Here is a 22661-nt window from a genome sequence, read left to right as displayed (position 1 = left end):
TTGACATATAATGGTTAATGGGATATGTAGACTTGGCATGTATATCAGGAGAATATTGTATTTTAGGTTTCCCACGGGTAGTACGTGGGGGCAAAGAATAGGTAGGCATATCACTAGAAAGTACCTCATTATCACAACTTGATTGAGGCAATGGCAGGGCAGAGGGGGGTATATTATCAATTTCAACTGTACGAGAGTCGCTAATATCACTGTTATGTCCTTCTGAGAGAGGCTCGAAAACACCATCATTTTCGTCTGGCGACCGGTCGTGGCTTTCCTCGCGACCGGTCGCGTCACTCGTATCGGTACTGTTATCGCTCGTCGACACGGGTGACCGGTCGCTTCCTATGTGTGACCGGTCGTTTCCAAGCAGATTCATTCGAGACCGGTCGCCCACTTCTACACGACCGGTCGTATCCAGACAGATTCGTTCGCGACCGGTCGTGTCCTCACTGCGATCGGTCGCGTCGCTCGTATCGGTACTGTTATCGCTCGTCGACGCGAGCGACCGGTCGTGTCCTATGAGCGACCGATCGTTTTCATCCTGTTCGCCAAAAAATTCCATATTTTCCACTCCGAAACTCTTCAATTCACTCCCCCTCTCCCCCTGAATTGAAGAGAAGGGAGAAACATAATAGGGTACTTCTTCATGAAATGTGACATCCAAAGTGACATGTACCTTCTGAGTAGGCGGGTGATAACACTTATAACCTTTCTGAGTCGTAGAATAACCAATGAAGACACAGCGGAGAGCACAAGGATCAAGTTTACTCCTTTGATGAGAGTAAACATGAACATACGCAACACACCCAAACACCTTTGGAGGTAACTTAGAGACCGAAACCGGAGGAGTAAGAGCACATAACACATCAAGTGGAGTCTTGAAATCAAGAACTCGACTAGGAGTACGATTAATCAAGTAGGCCGCGGCCAAGACACCATGTCCCCAAAGATGATGAGGAACAGACATATCCAACATAAGAGAGCGGGCAACTTCAAGTAACTGACGATTCTTCCTTTCAGACACGCCATTCTGTTGAGGAGTGAATGGAGTGGTAGTTTGGTGAATGATACCGTGATCACGAAAGAACTGATTCAATGTATGATTCACATATTCACCGCCATTATCGGTCCGAAAAACTTTAACATGAGCATGAAACTGAGTAGACACCATGGCACAAAAATCAGGAAGAATAGAGGCAACATCATGTTTATTCTTCATCAAATACACCCATGTTAAGCGAGTGCAGTCATCAATAAACGTAACAAACCAACGGAAACCATTTGAAGTCACACGAGCAGGACCCCATACATCAGAATGGACTAACTCAAAAGGCAAGGCAGCTTTATTATTACTTAAGGGAAAAACAGTACGGTGACTCTTGGCCATTACACAAGTCTCACATTTGAAGCTAGACTCATCACAGGAGCGGAATAAAGATGGAAACAGACGCTTAAGGTAGCCAAATGACGGGTGTCCCAAGCGACGATGCCATAACCAAATTTGCTGTTTGTCTTTGACACTGCAACGTTGAACAGTATTAACGACATGATCACGAACTGGTGCAGAAGGTAATGTCAAATAATACAATCCCCCTATCCGTTTACCATGCCCAATCACCTCGTGAGTCTTGAGATCCTGAAAAGAGCAATGGGTAGGATAGAAAGTAGCAGAAGCATTAAGTGTATCAAGTAAGCGACCAACAGATAACAAGTTACAATGGATATTGGGAACTAATAACGCACGAGACAATGACAGAGTTGGGGTGAGAGAAATGGTGCCCTCGCCAGTAATTGGAGAGGGCAAACCATTAGCACTAGTTATATATGGGTCACGGGTGTTACTAGACAACTCATCAAAAAATTTAGCATTATAAGTCGTATGATCAGAAGCACCAGTGTCAATTATCCAACTATTAGAGCCAGTACCTGGAATAGAGTCAGAAACACGCAAATTTGCAGAAGCAGCAGCAGCACCAAGAATGGAATTATCACCCATGATTGTAGTAGAAACTCAACAAATCACGCAGGGTATACAACAGATCACAGCACAGACACAAATATGGCTGATGCACGAAGACAACAGAGGCACAAACACAATAGAGGCAGATGCACGAACACAGTAGAGGCACGTAGTAAAGGCACAAACACGACAGAGCACAAGGCGGAACACGGCAAAGGCACAGACACAAGAACCCTAAAAGAAATTAGGGCACACAGTAGAACACAGGTGGGCACAACACACACAGGTCACCAGAAAGTCGGCTCTGATACCAAGTCAAACAATATAGGTAGAATATTTTCAGATATATTTCATTCTCCGAAAGGAGGTATTTATAATACAGGTTACAAACCCTAGTAGGGTTTAATTAGGAAATAAGTGGAATCCTAATTACATAATATCTACACAAAAGGAAAAAATAAATAAAACCCAAATAGAATAGGATATGCTCTACTCGCCAACACGAACCCCAGCCCTCCTCTTCCGTCGCCAGCCGCTCCAGTCGCCGGAAATCGCTCGGAATCGCGCCGGTTTTGACAGAATTTCTCCGGCTTCGATCTCCGTCTTTCGGCCACCGATTCAGACAAGTGAGGTATGGATTTTCGACTATTTTTCGTGATCTAGCTGATAGTTGGGTATGATTTCACAAATTTCTAGTGTAGGTGGTCCAATTTTGGATTCAAAGTTTGGCCGGAGTTCGGGTTGCATTTTCGGCCACTTCCGTCGACTTTTTGGGGTATGTCCAAGAACAAAAGTGACTCCAAATTAGGTGTATTACCTAGGATAGGGGTCTTGGCCCGATATTCTGAGATTTTCCGACGATGCGATATCGCTTTGGACACCCACGCGCTGCCAACACGTGTGGCGGATCGTGGGTACTGTATCAGAGGGGCATTTTGTCCCAATGCGATCCCCTGGTTGTCACGAGCGCGTAGGATTTTACGGATCTCAATTTAGATAACGTTTGAACCCCGAACGGATTTTACATATTGTGTGATTTCCGGGTTCGATATGTTAGAGCCATTGGATCGCTTCCAATCTAATATATATTGATCTAGGTATTCCTAGGATCGTGTAGGAATTCTCGGATCGTGAATCGGAGCCCCGGATGCTCTGATTCAATAAGTTAAAGTTAGTGTTTTACGATAACCGTGCGATCGCGAGTGATCCGACCATTCGATCCGGACCAAACTTGCAGGACGTGTATCCTAGACCTTGTGGAACCCATAGGAACTTTCGGATCGTAAAACGGAGGTCGTGGGCCTCGCGGGCCCGGTTGACCAAGTTTGGGTAGTTTGACCCTCGATTGACCGTGAGTTTTCCGAGGTAGTCCCACTCTTCGAAGAGTACTAGAACGACCCTTTTGGACGAGTCTTGACCGTCATTTGTTTTATGTTGATTATGTGGGTCTTTGAGATTATTTGTATGGTTTTATGATGGAAATTTTATGCTTTTGAATTTAATGGTTTATTTAAATGCTTTTTATATTTAATAGTTGAATTCTTATTTTGTAAAGTAATTGTGATACATGTGGGTTTGACATATTCAAGTGTCTTGAGTTTATATATAATAATTGAGGAAGTGCTATCTTTGTTGATTTTGTGTGGGGTACTTAGAATGTTAATTTGAGTGTTATTAGCACTACCTTAGGTACCTCCCCGGTTATGGGTTTTATGTTTGAGAATTTGTTTTGCCCAGGCCCGTCGGAGTTTGTCCAGGCCCTCCAGAGATTTATTTTGCCCAGGCCTTTCTGAGTTTGTCCAGTGCCCTTCGGAGATTTATTTTGCCTAGGCCCGTCGGAGTTTGTCCAGGCCCTTCGGAGATTTATTTTGCCCAGGCCTTTCGGAGTTTGTCCAGTGCCCTTCGGAGATTTATTTTGCCCAGGCCTTTCGGAGTTTGTCCAGGCCCTTCGGAGTTTATTTTGCCCAAGCCCTTCGGAGTTAGTCCAGGCATGTGATGTCTTCCTAATACGATGCCTTGGGAAGAAAGTGATAATGCTTCAATGTGTTTTTGTCGGATTTAGATTTGTGATAGATCTGAAACGTATAGTTGGTTTTGTGGTAAATAATTGTCTATTATCGGAGTTGTGACCGTTGAGATAAGAACTACGTGTGGCTTGATCCCTTGTCTAAGGGTACGTAGGTAGCCTGGGGTCTCACCTAGGTGCAGCTGCGAATTATATTATGTTTAAAAGGTTTGAACGATTCTGAGTATGTGAATGGGTTTTGTTGTGCTTGTTGGATTTGAATCCTGTTTAATGATTTTGGTGGTGTTCGTGATGTTGTTTGAAGTCATTAATTGCATTGTTATATATATTATCCGACTTAAGAACCTTGCTGGTTTAGTTTCGAACCATTTGAAGGCCGGAGGCCTATTTTGTATTTTGCATGTTGAAAACTTGTGCATGCTGCCAGTTGGTGTTTTAAAATGTGTTTTTTTGCAGGTTTTAAGAAATTGGGAAAAGTCCAATTTACAAGGGAGACTCTGCCGAAATTTCGGTAGAAAGTCTCGTGCTCTTTTCCCTTAATTTGGAAAAGAGGCTAAGTTTTTAGTAAGTGGGCCCGACATTGGTGTGATGTCGGAATTTCCACAGGAATCGTCTCGAGTTTCGAGGAATTCAGGGCGGGTCCTGTCACCAACAAAGATCTGATCAAACAACTAGTGTTGAAATCACAGTAGCCGATTTCTTCCTAAGTAAAGTGATTTTTTCCTCTGTTTTGATTGTGGCTTGGATGTTGATTTTTTTGATGGGGAGAAGAAATCGAAGGGTAAGGGGAGAAGAAATCTGGGTGGGGGAAGAAATTCGGGGGGCGGAAGAAATCTGGGTGAGGGAAAGAAATCGGGGTAGGGGAAGAATTCGCTAGCCCTAAACCCCAAACTCGATGCTGTGAAAAACTCTGATTCTGTCTCTGAGATCCGCATGGGTTTCACAATAGAGCATGAAAACTTCGTCTACCTTGCCAAGCTCTCTAAGCAGACAAAGCAATACAACGGTTAGGGTTTCTCCCTATAATTTGGCTTTTTCTGCTACACATTTCTGTTTGACACTGAGTGTGATTATTCAGTGAATCATGTTCCTTGCTGTCTCTGTGTGTTATGGAGTTTGATATTATTTTCCGTTGCTTCATTTTTGCAAAGTCAGTGTTTGGTTGGTGAGAAAGTGAAGGAAAATGGAGGATCTTTTAATTTTTGCGTTGTACGCTGATTTGAACTAATTGATTAAAATATGTAAATTTAGAAAATCGCAAGGGGTGGAGGGAGAAGAAATCACATGGGGTCAGCGAAGAAGAAAATCGCAGGGGGGGATGGGTTCTGTGGCTTTTGGGTTCGTCAGGGCTGGGGTTCTGGGTTTGTGGGGTTGGAGGGTGGTCATGGGGGAATGCACAGAGAGAGAGAGAGAGAGAGATTTTTTTTTTTATAAAAGGTTTTTAATATTTAATTTTAATCAATTTAAAATTAACAAAAATTGAAAAATGTGGGACCCACAATGCAAGACCGGGGTATGTGATTGTTAAAATTGAAAAGATAAGGACTAACATGTCTTAAAGGTGTAACCACAGGGTACTAAACTATAATTAACCCAAAAAAATAGGTACATAAAATACTATTATTCATTGTCGAAAATATGAAAAACACATATATACCTATGCAATAGGTAATAGAACAATATACCTACACCATAGGTTAATGTATCTACAACAGTATGTAATATACCTCTACCATAGGGACAAATGAATTTCAAGAGACTTTCCATATCTGACATCAAAATTGACGTCAAAATGGTCCCCAAGAAAAGTTGCCAACAAGTAGCACCATTTGAGGAATATTCTGCCATAATTCTCTGCTTGCTATGGAAGTATATTGTAGGTTTATTTTTTCAAATTGTCTTTCGTCCTTTCACTAGTGGCAGTTTTTCATAGAGGCTGTGTGAAGAAGAAGTGGGAGAACAACTCTTAGTGTAGGAAACTGATTCAATGAGGAGAGAGAGGTTTTTATTTAAATGCTCTCTGGGATATGTTTGCCATATTTTCCTTTTCTATTCAATGACAAAGTCATAAATGGCTAATTATTATCACATAAATTACTATTACCCGATTCAAGGCATAATCGGCAACATTGGAACAAAAATTGATTTTAGAAAATAAAAATAAAAAGATTACATCATAATATATTAAAAAATGAATGTAATCCTATATAAACTTTTCTATTAAAATTATAAAGCGTTTGTTGTTTCAATGTTGATTGTGCTTAGTTGTGAATGAATATCAAGGTTGCATCTGCCAAAAGTGAAGCCAGAGGGGCTTCTCATCAAAGTGATAGATACAGATGGGAAGCCCAAATGCTAACTTCACCTGCAATGCAAACCATGACCTGCGCTGCCTTTCTTCCTCTCCAAAGTGGAAAGGCAGAGAGAGAGAGAGAGATTTATTTATTTTTTAAAGGTTTTTAATATTTAATTTTAATCAATTTAAAATTAACAAAAATTGAAAAATATGGGACCCACAGTGCAAGACCGGGGTATGTGATTGTTAAAATTGAAAACATAGGGACTAACATGTCTTAAAGGTGTAACCACAGGGGCCGGGTATGACAATACCATCTCTGTCCCCGCTCTCCATCTCCGCCCCCATCCCCGAACCAATCCCCGTTTAATAGGTTTCGTTGCAGCCTATCTTGTTAACAAGAACTCCACTCTCAATCAGCAAATTCACATCTTCCACGGTGTCCACAAGTTTATCCATGAACAAAAAATATTCGCAAATATAAGCAGAGTCTGGATACAGAAACTGCTCCAACGCCATGACATTTCGGACGACGCATTCTGTCTCATCCTTGACACAGAATAGTGTAAGCTTCAAGTCCATACTTGTAAAACATGCTAAGTTGAAATTACATTCGTGGGATTCATCTCCTTTAATGACAAACCCTACTTCTTTAAGTAGCCTAAAGTTCACCCCCGCGGCCTTCAACTTTCTCGCGTCATATATATTTTTTATAGGAGTATCTACCCAAGTCATTTCTTCTGCAGGGCACAAAAAATGTCTTACCAAATCAGTGAAATGTTTTATAGTTACTCCATTCCTGACAGATTTTCCTTTACTGTAACTGTTGAAGAACTCACAGGTAAGCTTGAGGAAGGGATGAACAGATTCGGCGGCTTCAACAGTTAACACAGAATGATCGTGGGGGTGGCTTCTACGACAGCAAGGCAAGCAGTAACATATTTTATCCAGATCAAAACATCTCTGTTGTCTATTGTCCTGTTCTTGTGCTTGCACTTCGTGGCAGGGATAGAAACAAGAGACCGGCATGGCAAAGTTTGTACAGGTCTTGAAGAAGAAAATAAGGAAGCTGATTTTCTAACAGTATGAGGTCCTGCTCTACAGCTTTCCTCAGCCACCGTGATCTTAAAATGTGATAATCATTTTCAGGGTTTTCAGAATCCATCATAAAGAGCTGAATGATAAAGAGCGCATCAACTAGAATTACCTCCGAAAAGTCGAAATTGTCACCCTGATTAATTGTCCCTGCATAACAACTAAGAATCTTTCCTTGACGATCTCTGGTGAAACTTTTTAGTTCCTCCTTACTCTTTAAAGTACCTGTGAAAAAATTCTCACAATATATTCTTTTATGGTTCTGCATGTCCTTGAGTTCTGGTTTGCCATGGTGGAAAGGGCCTATTGAAATTAATTGAGGAGTGTATGCTGCTTCATTTACTTTACGGAGTTTATTGGGAACCCTGTAGATACACCTCTTGTCAGGCTGATAGAAAAATGGTACCGCATCGGCCCATTCTGGTTCATTCTCTGCTCTCTGATCCTTCATATATGAAGTCGTCTTTTTCCTAGTGACAATGAAACTAAAATTATTACTACATAGGAAGTGACAGTCTGCTTCACCAGCAAAATTCCAGTATTCAAGAATGTCATCATTCATTCAAATGTTCTAGAATTTTGTCATTAGTACCACATCCGGATGCATTAATTAGAATCTAAAACTAACTTAGAATTCTAGTACTGCGAGTTTAAAATGTCAATAGACAAGTTCCTAGCTAGTTCATAAATTTTCAATGTGTTTTGTTTGCATTTCAAAGGTAAATTCATCAGATTGGAGGGCCATCTATACGTCTTCAACTCGTTGGATCTTCGAGCTCCATTGAATTTTTTTATTCTCATCTCCTAAGTACCTCTTATGTTCCTAAATTTGAAAGGGAAAAAAAATTTAAAGTAAATAGGAAACAGCAAATTAACACAAATATATTTTCGGTTATATAAACTGAAATCCTTATAGAATTTAAAGCAAATTAAGCAATCTTCAGTATAGCCAATTCTGCAGTAGAAACAAAATGTAGCAGAATGAGTGGAGCAAAAAGAACCTGCAAGTTTACTCGGGGAAGTGCAATGGCATCTCTGGCGGTGGTCGAGGTTTCTTGAGCTACCACATGTTGTGTCTGCTTGGCCTGTTGCTAGCTAGCGAGAGCTAGGCTTGTCATTGGCCCATTGAAAACAAAAAATTAGGGTTCACAAAGGGAACCAGATCCAAAACTTGGATCCGTTGACAGTCGAGATGTGGAAAAATGATCCGTTTAAACTAAAGTACTTAAACCAAATCCTGGTTCGCTTGACGATCAAATGGGGATAAGCTAAACGTAAACCAAGACTAGATGCTATTTGACTAATAAGTAAATGATGTGTGTCATGGGGAACATCATCATCAGACACATCTTTTTCCTGTCCTGCATTCAGTCAGAATTTTAGTGTTTCTTTTTTCTTTGGGAAGGGGAAGGGAGTGCAAGAGTTGACCTCTCTCGACTTATGTCTTACCACATTGCTTGGTATTAAAATGTGGTAAGACATATGCCATAAACTTACTTGAGTGTAATTGGGTGTATTCGTTTCTCATCTCACAACCACTACTACAGTTTAGCCCTTGCGCGACGGCTTTTTGCGAGACGGAGGATAATTCGTCCCACATAGACGTTTTGCGCGACGGGTAACATAAATCGTAGCGCAAAATTGTACGACAAAATTAATCGTCGCGCAAATTACTGTTTGCGCGACCAAAACAAAGAGCGTCGCATAAAGTAGTTGGGAAAACGCGCGGAAAAATTTATTTGGAGGTGAACTTTGCGCGACAGTATTTCTCGTCGCGCTAAGGTATTTTGCGCGACAAGTAAAAACTTTCGTCGCGCAAACGAAAGGCGCGAAGAACGGACTACTGTCGATAGCATTTCGCGCCAAAAAATTGCGCGACAGCAGATTGCGCGACAAACTTTTCATCGCACGTTGTTTGTGCGACGAATTATTGTGCGACGGATAGAACTACATCGTCGCGCAAAAAATCGATGTCGACAGTACCTTGCGCGACTGGGAAATAACCTTTGCGCGACGGTGACGTGGTTTGCGCGACATATGTTGAACTAATTATTCGTCGCGCAAAACGGAAGAATCTTGCGCGACGACAAAGTTATCCGTCGCGCAAACTCGTCGTCTATACTAAGCTTAGCACGTCCATGGCAGAGGCAAACTGCAGAAAAAATTGAAGTTTGCCTCTGCTGTTGCTGCATCTTTCTCAAGAGGTTTCGGCACACAAAATTCGTCATTTTCATTTCGTTTATGAGTTGAGCTACTTCTGCCTCTGATACGGTCATTAGGTATGCATTTTTTATCGTTAGTGTAAAAATTTTACTGTAAATTCATACTAACACCATTAATTTCTTTGTATATAGGAATATTATATGTGATTAACGATTGGAGGAGAACGATTTAGAAGGTATTTTCGTTGTTTTATAATATAAAATGTATTACATTATATTTATATTGATTTATGAAATTATGTTTATAATATGATGTTAAATTATGAATGTACGTTAATGTACGAAGTTAATTGAAATTAACTTTGTACATTTTTTTTTTTATAAAGCTTAGTTCCCGTTCGAGGTTAGTTGGACCGCGCATGGGTGGGTAAACCACGACTACGGTCCAATTAATTCTTGAATTGTCCCATATTTTGGACAGTTTGGAAATGCATAGTCATGTCACGTAGTTTACAGCTACAGGATTAGGTTTCGATTGTGGAGATTTCGGTGTCGTCTCGGTACGTTCTTCGGGTGGTACGTAGGTATTTTATATCTACGGTACACCTCAAAAACTGTACCGAGATGCTGCCGAAATTTATCCACGTCGAAATCTAATCTCATGTAGCTGTAAATTACATGACATGGCTATGCATTTCCGAATGGGATAGAGCCCTTACCGGAGGCATAAGGAAAGATTTTGTACGAATACAACATGATTGTTGTATTGTGATTGTGGTTCCAGGAAAGATGAGCAAGAGGTGGATACAAAACCCGGATAGGTGCGCAGGCGAATACTTGGATGGAATCGAGGATTTTATTGACTTTGCACGGACACACAACCCAGGTGCAACTAGAATCCGGTGTCCTTGCAGGAGGTGTAACAACATGTTGTGGGAGACAATTGAACATGTTCGATTTCATTTAGTAAGAAATGGAATGATTGAGACATACAGCACTTGGAACCATCACGGGGAACAAGTAGACATCGCTTCGTCTTCAGGGGCCACAAGAATGGACAATGTTGAACCTATTGTGGATCCTAATGAACAAGTCAGGGATATTATACATGATGCTTTTCCATTTGCATCGACCAGCAGCACTCAGGAAGGAGAAGATGATGTGCCTACACCAATGGACAGTGCAGAGTTCGAACAGTATGAAAACCTGTTAAGAAATGCCAACCAGGAGTTATACCCGGGGTGCGAGCGCTTTTCCGTTCTGACGGCGATTGTGGAGCTAATGCACGGGAAAATAAAGTATCGTATGTCGAACTTGTGTTTCGATTACTTTTTGGGGGTTTTCAAGAAAATGCTTCCAACAGACAATTGTTTGCCGAAAGATCACAGACAGGCACAGAAGATGTTGAGTGGTCTTGGATTGGGTTATGAAAAGATCCACGCTTGCAAAAATAATTGCATGTTATTCTATAAAGAGTATGAAACGTTGGATACATGCCCTATATGCAATGAATCGAGGTTCAAACAGACATCTCAGAATAGAATGAGTAAGATTCCACAAAAAGTCATGCGTTATCTGCCCCTGAAACCAAGGTTGCAGCGATTGTATATGTCGACGCATACTGCCACAGACATGAGATGGCATAAGGAAAAACGGGTAGACGACGATGTGATGCGGCATCCTGCAGATGGGGAGGCATGGAAAGATTTCGATCGAACGTTCCCCGAGTTTGCTGCTGATCCCCGAAATGTGAGGTTGGGACTTGCGACTGACGGATTCAATCCGTACGGGGTTCTAAACCAACACCACAGCACTTGGCCGATTTTCGTATTTCCATATAATTTGCCCCCTTGGAAATGCATGAGAAAAGAGTACATGATGATGACTGTTTTGATAACTGAGGATCCTGGCAGGTCAATCGATGTGTACTTAAGGCCGTTGGTTGATGAGCTCAAAGATTTATGGACAAACGGGGTGCGCACGTACGATAAATCTACTAGGAAGATGTTCACTTTGCGGGCGGCAGTTATGTGGACTGTGAATGATTTTCCCGCATATGCAATGGTTTCGGGGTGGAGCACAAAGGGTTATATGGCATGCCCTGTATGCAAGGACGATGTAACTTCCGGTTGGCACGCTGGAAAAGTGTGTTACCTTGGGCATCGAAGATGGTTGCCATGGGACCACGAGTGGCGGGAGAAGGATATAGAGTTCGACGGGAACAAAGAGCGTCGTGCAAAACCTAGAGAATGGTCCGGTGATCAGATCTTGGAACAGCTTAACCATTTGGATTTTGCTCCGTTTGGGAAAACAGTTAGTCGGACCAGACCTGCTACACATATGAACTGGACGCACAAGTCTATGTTTTTTGAGCTCCCATATTGGTCGAAACTAAAATTGAGGCACAATCTCGACGTTATGCATGTTGAGAAAAATGTGTTTGACACATTGATGGGAACGATTCTAGATATCAAGGGCAAGACAAAGGACACTCCGAAAGCGCGTCTTGATTTGGAAAGAATGGGCATACGAAAGGGTTTATGGCTGAAAAGGGGCAGTGATAAAGCTATACGGGATCTTGCAGTTTTTTCCATGAAACCGAATGACAACAAAGAGTTTCTACAGTCCGTATCGTCTGTAAAGTTTCCTGATGGGTATGCTTCTAATATCGCACGTTGCGTGAGGGTTGACGGGGGTAAATTTACTGGACTCAAGAGTCACGACTGTCATGTGTTTATGCAACGCTTACTTCCTGTGGGGATTCGACACCTATTGCCGGAAGATGTAGTCAAGCCAATCATATTGCTGTCCAGATTTTTTTTCCCAACTGACGGCAAAAACGTTGCGAAAGACAGACATTGATCAGTTGCGCCAAGACATTGTCCAAGTCTTATGCAAGTTTGAGATGATATTCCCTCCGGCTTTCTTCACGAGTATGATTCACGTGATGGTTCACTTGCCAGAAGAGGCATTGCTTGCTGGTCCAGTCAACTATCGCTGGATGTATCCAATAGAAAGGTATATAATCATCATCATTTGTGTATGCATCATTATCTCATGCTTACTACTTGCTAATTTCGTTTTATTTTGGCAGGCTACTCGGAGAGCTGAAAAAAAGCGTACGCAACAGAGCGTAGCCCGAAGGATCAATTGTAGAGGCTTGGGTTCAATATGAGGCGCTTACTTTCTGTGGAATGTATTTAAAGGATGTGGACACGGCTTTCAATCGACCTCAGCGCAATAATGACGGAGGTCTGAGAAATGAGCAACTTTCTGTTTTTGCCCAAAGCGCACGACCCTTTGGAGATCCTGTACGAGGAGAATCGTTTTCCAGAAATGACATGGAGGTAGCTCATTGGTTCGTATTGAACAATTGTGATGAGATATTGGCATACTTAGATGAACATGAAGAGATGATGAAGCGAGAACATCCATCACATTTGTATTCCAAGAAACACCGTGAATTCTTTCCACAATGGTTTTTGGAATATGTAAGTTATAAGTGTTTTCTAATTCATATATATATTGTGCTATTACATTTTTCCAAACTAACCTATGAATGTTTTTTTTTATAATATTAGGTGAATAAGTTGAAATCAGAGAATTCCCCCCACTTACAGTGAAGAGTTATATAACTTGGCATTCGGCCCACTCCGAGCAGAATTGTTCTCAGGTTGCCATGTTAACGGCGTCAAGTTTTTAGGTCACGCACGAGATGACAAGTTGTGTACGCAAAACAGCGGTGTCCATGTTCCAGGTGGAGGGGAAAGTACAGACATTGATTTCTATGGCAAACTCACAACTGTCGTGCAATTGCTTTACAAAGACCGATACCAAGTGATCATGTTTAAGTGTCGATGGTTTGATACGAACCCAAATAGGCAGGGAAGTATTAAAATCGATCATGGGTTACTATCTGTGAACATGAGCAGAACTTGGTATGATGACGACCCTTACATTTTGGCAAACATGGCAAAACAAGTTGTGTATCTAAATGACCCTAAAGCGGGGAACGATTGGAAAGTGGTTCAGCATATGGATCAGAGGAACGTGTATGATATACCAGAACTAGACCCATCGGACAACGACGTCGACGTCGTTGACCAACGTTTAGACTCTTCCATGGAAAATGATGCACATACACTTTTCGATACAAATGTTGTTCAAGAACCATTTCAGATTGACGGAGTGTCTTCAAGAGAAATACCGATTCAGTCAATTACAATTGACCTCGGTGATCTTCCGCGATACGATCCAACCATGAGGGACAACAACGACGATGATGTACTTATGGAGGAGGAGGAGGAAGAGGAGGAGGAAGAGGATTGGGAGACGGATAGTCATGATAGTGATGATAACGAAGGTTATTATAGTTCATCTGATGAATAATGTAATTTATTTGTAATTTAACGAAATGTACATGTTCATCTGATGAATAATGTAATTTATTTGTAATTTAATGAAATGTACATGTTTTCTCTTTGTGTCAGTAACTTTTCCTAATTAACGTCATATATTTGCATAGAGTTTTGTAAAAAGACGAATGAATAAAGGTATAACAAAATACAAATATAGTATGAAAAAATATAAATATAGTATGACAATTATATGCTTTATCATATAAATATATGATATCCAAACCATATAAATATATGCTTTATCACGTCCCCTAAAACAAGTTGTGATCATCTTTTGCATATATAGTAAATACAAATATAGTATCAACAAATATTTACACTAAATATCAATTTAATTTTTAAAAATAAAACAAAATTTTGCGCGACGAAAAAATCTAATGGCGTCGCCCAAACACCTTTGCGCGACGATTATCTCCGTCTGGCAAGAATAATTGTCCAAAAAAATTTACAAGTGTCCGGGAATAGTTTCGAAGTGTCTTTTGCGCGACGGACAACACCAGCGTCGTTATAGTAACCCTTGCGCGACGATATTTTTCGTCTCGCAAGGTTAATTTTCCCAAAAAAACACAAGTGTCAGGAAAAAATTTAAAACTGATCTTTGCGCGACGATATGACGAATAACTCGACACAAAAATGTTTGCGCGACGAAAAATCAATGTCGTGCAAACTATTTACAGGCGAAATATTTCACTTCGTCGCGTAAACCACTTTAATTTTTTTTAAAATATTTCTATACATGACACTTAGGAATTTTAACTCAGTATTCACTAGTATAAATAATTTGAAATGAAGATCAAACTCTGTCATTGGATACATATAGGGTGAAGGAGTGTATCCGTAAAAAATCATCGAAATCGGGGTAAAATTGACCGTTAAATCGTGATTTTTCCTTTATAACCGTTGAAAACTTTTGTCCCGTTACGCAATCTACATACCTTTTTTTTTTCGATTTTCGGCGTATACGATCTCTAAGTAGAAACAAACAAGTGTGACGGTTGGATCGATGAAAAAAGTTTTCTATAATGCGTATATGATTCACACAGTATAGTCACTAACTATTAAAAGTTTATATATAAACTTGTTAAGTAGAACATAAGATTTTGTGATATCCACTAGTGTAAATAATTTGAAATGAAGATCAAATACTGTCATTGAATTCAAGTTGGGTGAAGGATTGTATCCGTAAAAAATTATCGAAATCAGAGTAAAATTGACCGTTAAATCGTGATTTTTCCATTATAACCGTCGAAAACTTTTGTCCCGTTACTTGATCTCTATACGTTTTTTTTTCCCCATTTTTGGTGTATACGATCTCTAAGTATAAGCAAATACGTTTGACGGTTGGATCATTGAAACTAGTTTCGTAGAATGTGTATGCTATGAAAACAATTTGTTTCAAATTTTATAGAAGAAATTGCGCGACGAGTAACTGTCGTCGCGCAAAACTTGTAGATGCGACGAACAAAACTTTATTCGTCGCGCAATGGGATGATGTCGTTTAGGGTTTTATGTGATCACGGTTCAGAGTTCAGGGTTCAGGGTTTAGGGTTTAGGGTTTAGGGTTTAGGGTTTAAGGTATGATGTTTACGCGACGGAACAGTTTGTCCCCGTCGCGTAAGGTCGTGAAATTTTTGGCGGTTCAATTGCCGCTACTGCAACGACTTTGCGCGACGATGGGGATTTTATTTCGTAGCGCAAAGTTAATATTTTCAGTTTTGCGCGAAAATTTTAATCGAAAACGCACCGTTTAGACACTTTACTGGTTTGCGCGACGAACACTGTATATTTCGTCGCGCAAAGGTCTGATAATAATTCGACAGTTTCGGACCTTCTGGTTCATTCTCGCCGCCGCTGTCTCTTCTCTCTCTCTCTCTCTCTCTCTCTCTCTCTCCTCCGGCCACCACCTCAACTCTCCACATTAACGACCGGGCGATCACCGCCAACGGACTCAGACCTTTCCGAGCCGCCGCCGCGACGATTGGGTTCGAGAAACCGGCGGGAATTTATCCGATTTTGGGCGAATATCTCCGGCTTCGTTCTCCCTCCTCCGGCCTCCAAATCTGACGAGTGAGGTATGCATTTCCCCCTATTTTTTATTGTCTAGCTGATGGTTGGATAGGATTTGTAAATTTGTAGCGTACGTTGTCTAATTTTGTAACTAAGATTTTGGCCGGATTTCGGGATGAAATTCCGGCCACTTCCGGCCATTTTTTGGCCTATGTCCGAGAAGAAAACTGCCTCTATTCGATGTCCTGAACCTAGGGTAGGAAGATTGGCCCTTCATTTTGAGATTTTTCCGGCAATCGTTATCGCTTTTTCACATACATGCGCTGCTGCCGCGTGTGGCAGCGCTATGGAACTGTAGCAAAATCACATTGTGTCCCAATGCGATCCACTAGTTGTCATGAGCGTGTAGGTGTGTTCGGTTTCCAATTTGGATACCGTTTCAGCCTCGAATGGATTTCGCCTATTGTGCGATTTAACGGTTTGATTTGTTCGGACCATTGGATGAAACTCAAACTCATGTATGATGTACCTTGTATGTCTAGGATCGTATAGGATTCAACGGATTGTGGATTGGAGTCCCGGATACTCCGAAATCGCAAACCGTACGCCAACATATATGCGTTAATTAAATTTGTAATATTGTTAAAATATGCTTAGTTTATATTGGTAAATTTGATTTATTTGTATGTTTGTTAGCTTAGTTTATATAATGACCCTAAATTGGAATAATTTTTATGTTTTATAATTAATGAAGAATGTTTTATATTTTTGTTATATTTTATTTGTTTTATTTGTTATATTTGTTATATTTGTTATTAGACGTTGACTCTATTTTAAATGAAATGAAATAAATGTTATATTTGTTATTAGATTGTTGTATTACAGTAACTATTTTTTTTAAACTTTGGTGCATGTTTTTATTGCAAGATGTCAAACCTAATCAGCAGAAGTCATAAGCCGGTGCAACCTTCACGTAGTTTGCCTCCCCCGACTATGATGTCACCTCCCTCTGGCCCACCACAGTTGCCCGACTTGCCAATGGGTCCCAGTGCCCCCCATGCGCCGGCGTCATCAGAGTCATCAGTGGCGCAACCAATGAGCGCCAGGCGGCGTCATCGCCTTTCCAGCACCACCGACGCCACTTCGAGCGGACCAGGTAAAGATTTCCTTCAACTACATATGTTTCGTACCAATATTTTAGTCAAATTTGTTAACTAACATTAATTTCATATTTCTTTGCAGCCAAGAAGAACACCCGGGGACCTTGTCGCCAGTTGGCTACATCGAAGGTCACCCGAGTGAACAACTCTCGTATCAACATCAGATACGACGATCGTCATCGGGCTGCCCCAACGGCAGACCAACATAGCTCATTGGCGCACGATGTTGGTTCAGTCGTTCGGACCTATTGTCCGATGAAATGGAAGTCTTGGAAGGCCATGCCTGATGCGGTGCATAACGAGATGCATGGACACCTGTCGGTATGTATCTTACATTTTAATTGTTTTTCCTTCCAATTTTATATATTTTAAATATTTAATGTATGTAATTATTTTATTGTAGATGAACTACAATTTAGAGAATGTCAACGATGAGTTGTTGGGGTACATCAACAGACTCTTCGCTGATAGGTACAAGCAGTGGAAGAGCGACCTGCACCACCACTTTCAGGCATTTGATGATCCGCAGGTTGCTCTTCAGGAGGGTTGCCCGAAGGAGCTTGAGGGGCGGGAGGATAGTTGGCAGTGGCTCTGTGGTCATTTTCAGGAGGCTGATTATGTGGTATTTTTTATATTAAGTTCAAAATTAGTACACGTTTCTTACTAATGATTATTTCATTTTTTAATATTTCATTTCAATTTCAAATAATACGTTTTAATTTTTGTATAACAGAAGATGGCTAAAGCAAATAAGGGCAATAGGGAGAAGAAGACTCTTCTCCATCATTCAGGTTCCATGCCCTTCTCCTATAGGATGGATGCGCGACGTCGGGTAATAATAAGTTGTTTTTATTTAATTTTTAATATGTCATTAATGTTAATTTTTTTTTTTTTTTGTACTAACATTTTTATACTCTTGTTCAATTTAGGAGGGGTCCAAATTCCCAGAGATTGACGTCTTCGGCGACGTTTATGTTCGACCTGGGAATGAGTTGGCGGAGTCCCTTCATGTAAGTAGTCTTTAATTTTAATGATTATTTTACGCGTTCAAGTTTCATAGTTATTATATAAATGTTTTTATTTATATTTTATGTTATGTTAAACAGACGACCATGATTGAGAAGAGCCAGTTGGTTCTTCAGGAGTCCGCCTCCCAGCTTCCTCCCAATACGCCGCTCGAGTCTGTGGCTCCTCCACAGGATGCGGGGTTTCAGATCTTGACGGACACCTTGGATCAGACTCTAGGGAGGCGGCCAGGGACATACTGTCGAGGGATGGGGAATGCCCGACGGCGGGAACCTAGATCCCGTTCATCGTCGCAGTCAAATAGTGTTTTGACAGCAAAGGTGGCCCAGCTTGAAACCCAGATGGCACAGATGGCTCAGATTATACAGTCCATGGCCCAGTCCGGCGTTCCCGTACCATCTTTTGTTCCCCCGTCCACCTCTGCGCATGGCCACCAAACCTCTGCCCCTGTCCCCAATGTCCAGACCTCCGAGCCGCATTTGCCAGACGAGGAAGTAGATTTAGCTACATTGTTTAATTAGTTTTTTACTTTCTTAATTACATTTTAAATATTTCTCTTGTATATTATACATTTATATTATGTTTTAAAAAACTATTTTCTCTTCATTACATTTTTCAATTGCAATTTGATTTAATTATAAAAATAAAATAAATCAAAATTCTTTTTTTCACATAAATTAAAAAAAATTAATTAATTACTAATATTTGCGCGACGAATAAATGACCCGTCGCGCAAATCACGTTTTAAAAAATAAAAAAACCATAAAAATATATCGTAAACGAAAATAATCCTCGGTTTGCGCGACGGACGTATTTGTCCCCTAAAGAAAATGCGACAAATAAATCATTGTCGCGCAAGGGTTTGAGTCACGATCCTTATTCATCGCACAAGGTATTTGCAACGATGAAATATTTGTCGCGCAAATATTGTTTGCGCGACGAAACTCTGTCGTCGCATTATGTTCATGCAACGTCTGTTAATTCGTCGCTCAAACAACAGTGCGACGGATTGAAGTCGTCGCGCATAGTTGCTGCAACGCCTGTATTCTCGTCGCGCAAAATATTGAGCGACAGAATGTTTGTCGTCCCTGAACTATTGGCGCAACGAAGGGTATTGCGCGACGATATTTTATAGTTTTGTCGCGCAAAGTCTTGCGTGACGGTATTTGCGCGACTGATTTTGCGCGACGATATATCTGTCGCGCTATTGTTTCCGCGACAGATTTGTTCTTTGCGCGACTATTTTTGATTCGTCGCGCAAACGCTAAAATGTAGTAGTGAACATGATTCTGTGATTTCTACATGATCGCATATTGTTAGAAGAGGATCGTATACTTTGCACTTAATTAGTGAGTGTATAGTTACAAAAAGATGCCATGATAGGAGCTAAATGAGTATCAACAGATGCAGGTGACCCAACAGAGCTTTGAGCATTTTCTGTAGTACCAGCAGTTTTCATGGCAACAACCATTATATATCAAGGTTGGACATGTGTGGGAAATAAATAAAAAACGTCATAGAGCATTCAAGTTTTAAATTGAATTTACATTGTGGTGGAAAAAAGGGTAGGGAAAATGAATCTCCGTTATTTGTTGCTACCCTTTTATATACATGTGATATAATCACTTTCCAGTCTTAGCTATATCCATAATTGATTGTCTAAGATGCAAAGGGCTTGTTGCCAAAGATAGTGTAATTGAGAGTGTGGAGAATATGAGATATGATATGTTTTGCAGAGAATTCCAATCAGCTGCTTGTATTACTATCTTGAGGAGATTTATACAAATGTAGCTAGCTAACTATTAGTTACAAACAAGATCACAAAGCAAGGATTATTTCCAGGATTTGTGTTTCCCTAAAACATGGAAATGTAAACATGGAAAGGTGTTTCTATAAACATGGACAAGTGGAAATGTGATAGACAAGCTTTTCCATGTTTTAGGAAAGCTGTCTATGTCTTGTTTATGTCTTGACTAACACTCCCCCTCAAGTTGGTGCAAAGATATCACGCATGCCCAACTTGTCAACTGAGTCATGAAAGACTTTACTCGATACGGCCTTCGTCAGAATGTCGGCAAGTTGGTTTTCCGAGTTTACAAACGGAAACTTAATTATACCACTTTCTAGTTTCTCTTTGATGAAGTGTCGGTCGACTTCCACATGTTTGGTACGGTCGTGTTGTACTGGGTTATGTGCTATCTCGATGGCAGCTTTATTGTCACAATATAGGTTTGTGGCATTCACTTGTTTAATGCCAAGATTCTTTAGCAATCTTCGCAACCAAAGCAATTCACATACTCCTTGAGCCATTCCTCTAAACTCAGCTTCAGCACTGGATCTTGCTACAACTCTTTGTTTCTTACTCCTCCAAGTAACTAAATTGCCACCCACAAATGTAAAATATCCAGAAGTTGAGCGTCTATCCGTGATACACCCTGCCCAATCAGCATCAGTGTATCCTTCAAGATCCATAGGTGTATGTTTGGAGAACATCAATCCTTTTCCAGGGGCAGTCTTCAAGTATCGCATTATTCGTATTACTCCATTCATGTGTGCTTCACTCGGTTGATGCATGAATTGGCTTACCACACTCACAGCATAAGCTATGTCAGGGCGTGTGTGGGATAGATAAATCAATCGCCCAACTAACCTTTGATACCTTTCTTTATCAGTAGGAGCTTGATCTGGATACATTCCCAATTTGTGATTCTGTTCAATAGGTGTGTCAGCTGGCTTGCAATCCAGCATTCCTGTTTCTGTCAACAAATCTAACACATACTTTCTTTGGGATAAAAATATGCCATGTTTAGATCTAGCAACCTCAATGCCAAGAAAATATTGTAACTCACCCAGTTCCTTCATCTCAAATTCACTTCCAAGGAGCTTCTGTAGATTCTGCATTTCTTCATTGTCATTACCGGTAACCACCATATCATCAACATAGATGATCAGGGCCGTAAGCTTTCCACCACGACGCTTTAAGAACAATGTGTGATCTGAGCTACTTGGAGTGTACCCAAATCGTTTCATGGAATCAGTAAATCTCCCAAACCAGGCTCGGGGTGATTGCTTTAGCCCATACAGAGATTTTCTCAGCTTGCATACGGTATTAGGACCGAATGTCATAGGAATCCCTGGTGGTGGATCCATATATATTTCTTCTTGTAAGTCCCCATAAAGAAAAGCATTTTTTACATCATATTGCAGTAGTGGCCAGTCAAGATTTGCAGCCAAGGATATGAGAACACGTACAGTGTTGATTTTGGCAACTGGTGCAAACGTCTCCTGGTAGTCAATTCCATATGTTTGTGTATATCCCTTGGCCACTAATCGAGCTTTGTATCAGTCTATGGATCCATCAGCTTTGTATTTAACAGTGTATATCCATCGACATCCAACTGGTTTCTTCCCATGTGGTAAAGGAACCATTTCCCATGTAGAATTCTTTTTCAAAGCTTCCATTTCAATTGCCATTGCTTCAGTCCATCTAGAATCTGTCACAGCATCCTGCCATTTACTTGGAACACATACAGTAGATAATTGATTGACAAATGATGCATATGACTTTGACAATCTATGAGTGGACACATGGTTATTGATGGGGTATTTAGATTTAGCATTAAGGTCAGGGCAATATTGAGGTTTAGGTTTTCCCCTAGTGGATCTAGGTGGAAGTGTATATGGTGCAACATTAGGTGGTTCAGTGGTTACCTCAAGTACTTTTTCATCACTAGACAAATGATGCGATGGCAGGGCAGGAGGGGTTGTATTTTGTAGTTGATCATCAGGGGCATCTGGATCACCTTCTGGTTCCATAGTCTCAAGGTCTTCACTGATGTCAGGGCTGGACAGATCATGATTTTCTTCAGAATTTTCGACTCTGTGAAACAGCGACCGGTCGCTGGGTTCTTCACGACCGGTCGCCTGGGGAATTTGAGTTGTATTCGTCTCTGTGTAAAAACGACCGGTCGTAAATGTGTCGCGACCGGTCGCATGGGGTATTTCGCGACTGGTCGTCAATGGATCGCGACCGGTCGCCTGGGGCACTTCATGAGATTCTTCAACTCTGTGTAAAAGCGACCGGTCGCAAGTAGGGTGGCGACCGGTCGCCTGGGGTACTTCTCCGTTTTCTTCAGCATTTTTTTCGATATTTTCTTCAAATGACAAGTCCTTCTCTTCACTCCCCCTCTCCCCCTGAAGAGAAGGGGTCTTGGAAACCATAAAGTAGGCCAAATCTTCATGAAAAGTGGTATCCATAGTGACAAAAAAAATTTGAGTAGGAGGATGGTAACACTTGTATCCTTTTTGATTCAAGCCATATCCAATAAACACACATCGGAGGGCACACGGATCCAGCTTACTCCGTTGATGAGAAGAAACATGAGCATAAACAACGCAACCGAACACACGAGGAGACAACTTGAGAATGGTAGGAAGAGAGATGTGATGAGCCAAGGTATCTAGTGGAGTTTGGAAATTCAGAACGCTACTAGGCACCCAATTAATCA

At 40.9% G+C, this 22661-nt stretch overlaps 1 protein-coding gene and 1 pseudogene across 1 annotated transcript; one reads left to right on the top strand and one right to left on the bottom strand.

The window, feature by feature from the left end:
* Positions 1-6651: 6651 nt before the first annotated feature.
* LOC148296822 (UPF0481 protein At3g47200-like) lies at positions 6652-7831 on the bottom strand (annotated as a pseudogene).
* Positions 7832-16960: 9129 nt separating this feature from the next.
* On the top strand, positions 16961-18674 carry LOC148296821 (uncharacterized). The gene is made up of 6 exons (XM_088248640.1): positions 16961-17123; positions 17210-17448; positions 17531-17749; positions 17861-17959; positions 18057-18137; positions 18234-18674. Exons 1-6 carry the CDS (start codon positions 16961-16963, stop codon positions 18672-18674), a joined length of 1242 nt encoding a protein of 413 aa, XP_088104766.1.
* Positions 18675-22661: the final 3987 nt, after the last annotated feature.

This window comes from Prunus avium, chromosome 2, assembly GCF_965620075.1.
Source record: "Prunus avium chromosome 2, drPruAviu1.hap1.1, whole genome shotgun sequence".
Lineage (NCBI taxonomy): Eukaryota > Viridiplantae > Streptophyta > Magnoliopsida > Rosales > Rosaceae > Prunus > Prunus avium.
The sequence above is the reverse complement of the archived record's forward strand: the minus strand, read 5'-3'. Positions and strand labels throughout refer to the sequence as shown.